This window comes from Eimeria acervulina, genomic scaffold, assembly GCF_000499425.1.
Source record: "Eimeria acervulina Houghton genomic scaffold, Eah_scaff2366, whole genome shotgun sequence".
NCBI classification, from domain to species: domain Eukaryota; phylum Apicomplexa; class Conoidasida; order Eucoccidiorida; family Eimeriidae; genus Eimeria; species Eimeria acervulina.
The window spans coordinates 1-2,068 of NW_013548413.1; the positions used below are offsets into that span (position 1 = coordinate 1).

The 2,068-nt window shown below is 47.0% G+C and overlaps 1 protein-coding gene across 1 annotated transcript; it reads right to left on the reverse strand.

Moving 5' to 3' along the window:
• Nucleotides 1-843: 843 nt before the first annotated feature.
• On the reverse strand, nucleotides 844-1,449 carry EAH_00066200 (acetyltransferase domain-containing protein, putative; the record flags this gene model as incomplete). The annotated part of the gene is made up of 1 exon (XM_013392747.1): nucleotides 844-1,449. One exon carries the CDS (start codon nucleotides 1,447-1,449, stop codon nucleotides 844-846), a length of 606 nt encoding a protein of 201 aa, XP_013248201.1.
• Nucleotides 1,450-2,068: the final 619 nt, after the last annotated feature.

The window sequence follows — 2,068 nt, forward strand, 5'->3', positions numbered from 1 at the left end:
ACCAGCTAGCTAGCTAGCTAGCTAGCTGCCTGGCTACATGCTAGCAAGGTAGCTAGCTGGGGCACGGCGTTGCCAGGCGACGCCGTGCATCAGCCCCCAACAATATAGTTTAAAGGTGGCTGGCCCTGCCCAAGAGTAAAGCTGTTGACAGGGATATATGTTTTTCCTCTCTTCGTCTCTACCTGTCTCCGTTTATCTGTTGTTTGTTTGTTTCTTTGCCTTTTCTTCCTTCTTCTCATCCGCTGCCTTCACTGTCTCCGTTGTCTCCGTATGGTGCCTGTATCTGACTGTGGTTCTAGCTATGACATACATTTGTGTCAGAGGCAGACAAAGGGCTCTAAATACTTTGTCTGCTCTTCTATTCGAACTAAGTTAGTTGCATGCGCCCCAATATCTCTCTTCCTCTCTCCGCCTAACGAGGAGGCCACCACTCAAATTAAGTATTCTAAGTTAAGTATTTATTTCTGACTACTTCTTCCGTCTTCTTCTTTGCCTCTGTTAAAGACGCCTCAGCTGCATCCTCTATTATGCGTCTTAGCCACATTCTCTATTGTTGTCCCTACCAATGCTGCTTATTCATCTCTTATTCATGTTACTATTACCACTAGTAACATTAATGTTCGTAACGTCAGCAATGAATATTCACCATATATATATATATATATATATATATATGCATATGCATATGCATATATATAGATACATGCATATATATATATATATACTGCCGTTATCCGCTACTACAGATATAGTTAACAATTGTTGAAATATAACGGTTTGGCTTCAGCGTTCTTCACCGCGTTATTTGAACTGGTGAGAAGACAGTTGGCGCTGCCCTTGGGCTTAGTTTTGCAATCTGAGCGTCTCAGTGCGTACGGGTTCGAATCCCAGCTTGGTGTAAATATGCCTTGCATTTTCTTTTTCAACAGTGAGGTCTATTCTACCTATGCCGAGCTGCTCCTTAGCAAACTGCAGCACAACTCTGCATAATGCTGTCCCTATACCTTGGCCCCTGTATTCAGGAGAAACTACAACCCTCTCCAGCCTCCCGTCTGCTGCACGGCCCAAGTGGGGCTGTATATACACCTCACAAAACCCACAAAGAGGCCCCTCAATCAGCCCCTTAGATGCGCACCCATTTGTTCCATTTGAAGCAGCAGACCCAGCTGCACCAGCAGCAGTAGCATCCGGAGTATCAGCTGCAGCGAAGCAGCAAAAAGGTATATACGTTGACAGCCTCAGCACCTCCGACAGCTGCGGCTCCTGCAGCTGCTGCTGGCAACGGCTCACTAGCGGTAGAAGAGCACGAACTGCGGGATAATCGGCTGCCTTCATCTTTCTTACAAGGAAAGTTCTGTTGTTAAGCGAAAAGGTGAAGGGCTGCTGTTCACCAGCGCATGCACATTCCAGCCAACGGCAAGACACCGATCCTGAGCCTGAGTCCGACATTCTGCTTCAAACTGCTGCTGCTGCTGCTGCACCCGTTGCTGTACTGCTTGTGATCTTCGAATTGCTGCTGCGCTGCCAATGCCCTTGCGGTTACAGTCGCAGCCTTTCTTTCAGAACTTCCTGCTGCTCTGGGATCCGCCTGTTCCTCCAACAGCTGCTGCTGCTGCTGATTATGGGTGTTTCTGTTGCGTCTATGTTCTGCAGTGCTGCTGCATGTTTATATATAGTGAGCGTCTGTCTTCAGGACCGCAGCGTCGCCTACATTGGGACCGCAGCGCCCTTCGATAGTGTATAGCGAACTCTGTGGTTAATTTGTTTCTTTATCCGCTGAAAATAAGCAGAAAAAAGAAGAAAACCTCAAGACAAACAAAAAAAAGCAAACCCCTCGCCGCTGTTGGTCCTTCTGTCGCCTGCAGGTGACCAGCGGGGGGATGGGTTGTGGAGAGGAAGAAGAACGAAAAATCAATCTATGAATGAATTATGAATTAAATTGATCTTAATAAAAGGAATTAATTATCAAATAGATGGAGGTGAGCTGCTGTTGCTGACAACAATGCCGCTAGTCGGCGCTGCGCAGCATGCAGAATACTGCATCATAGAGTAGAGTAGAGCCCTGCCC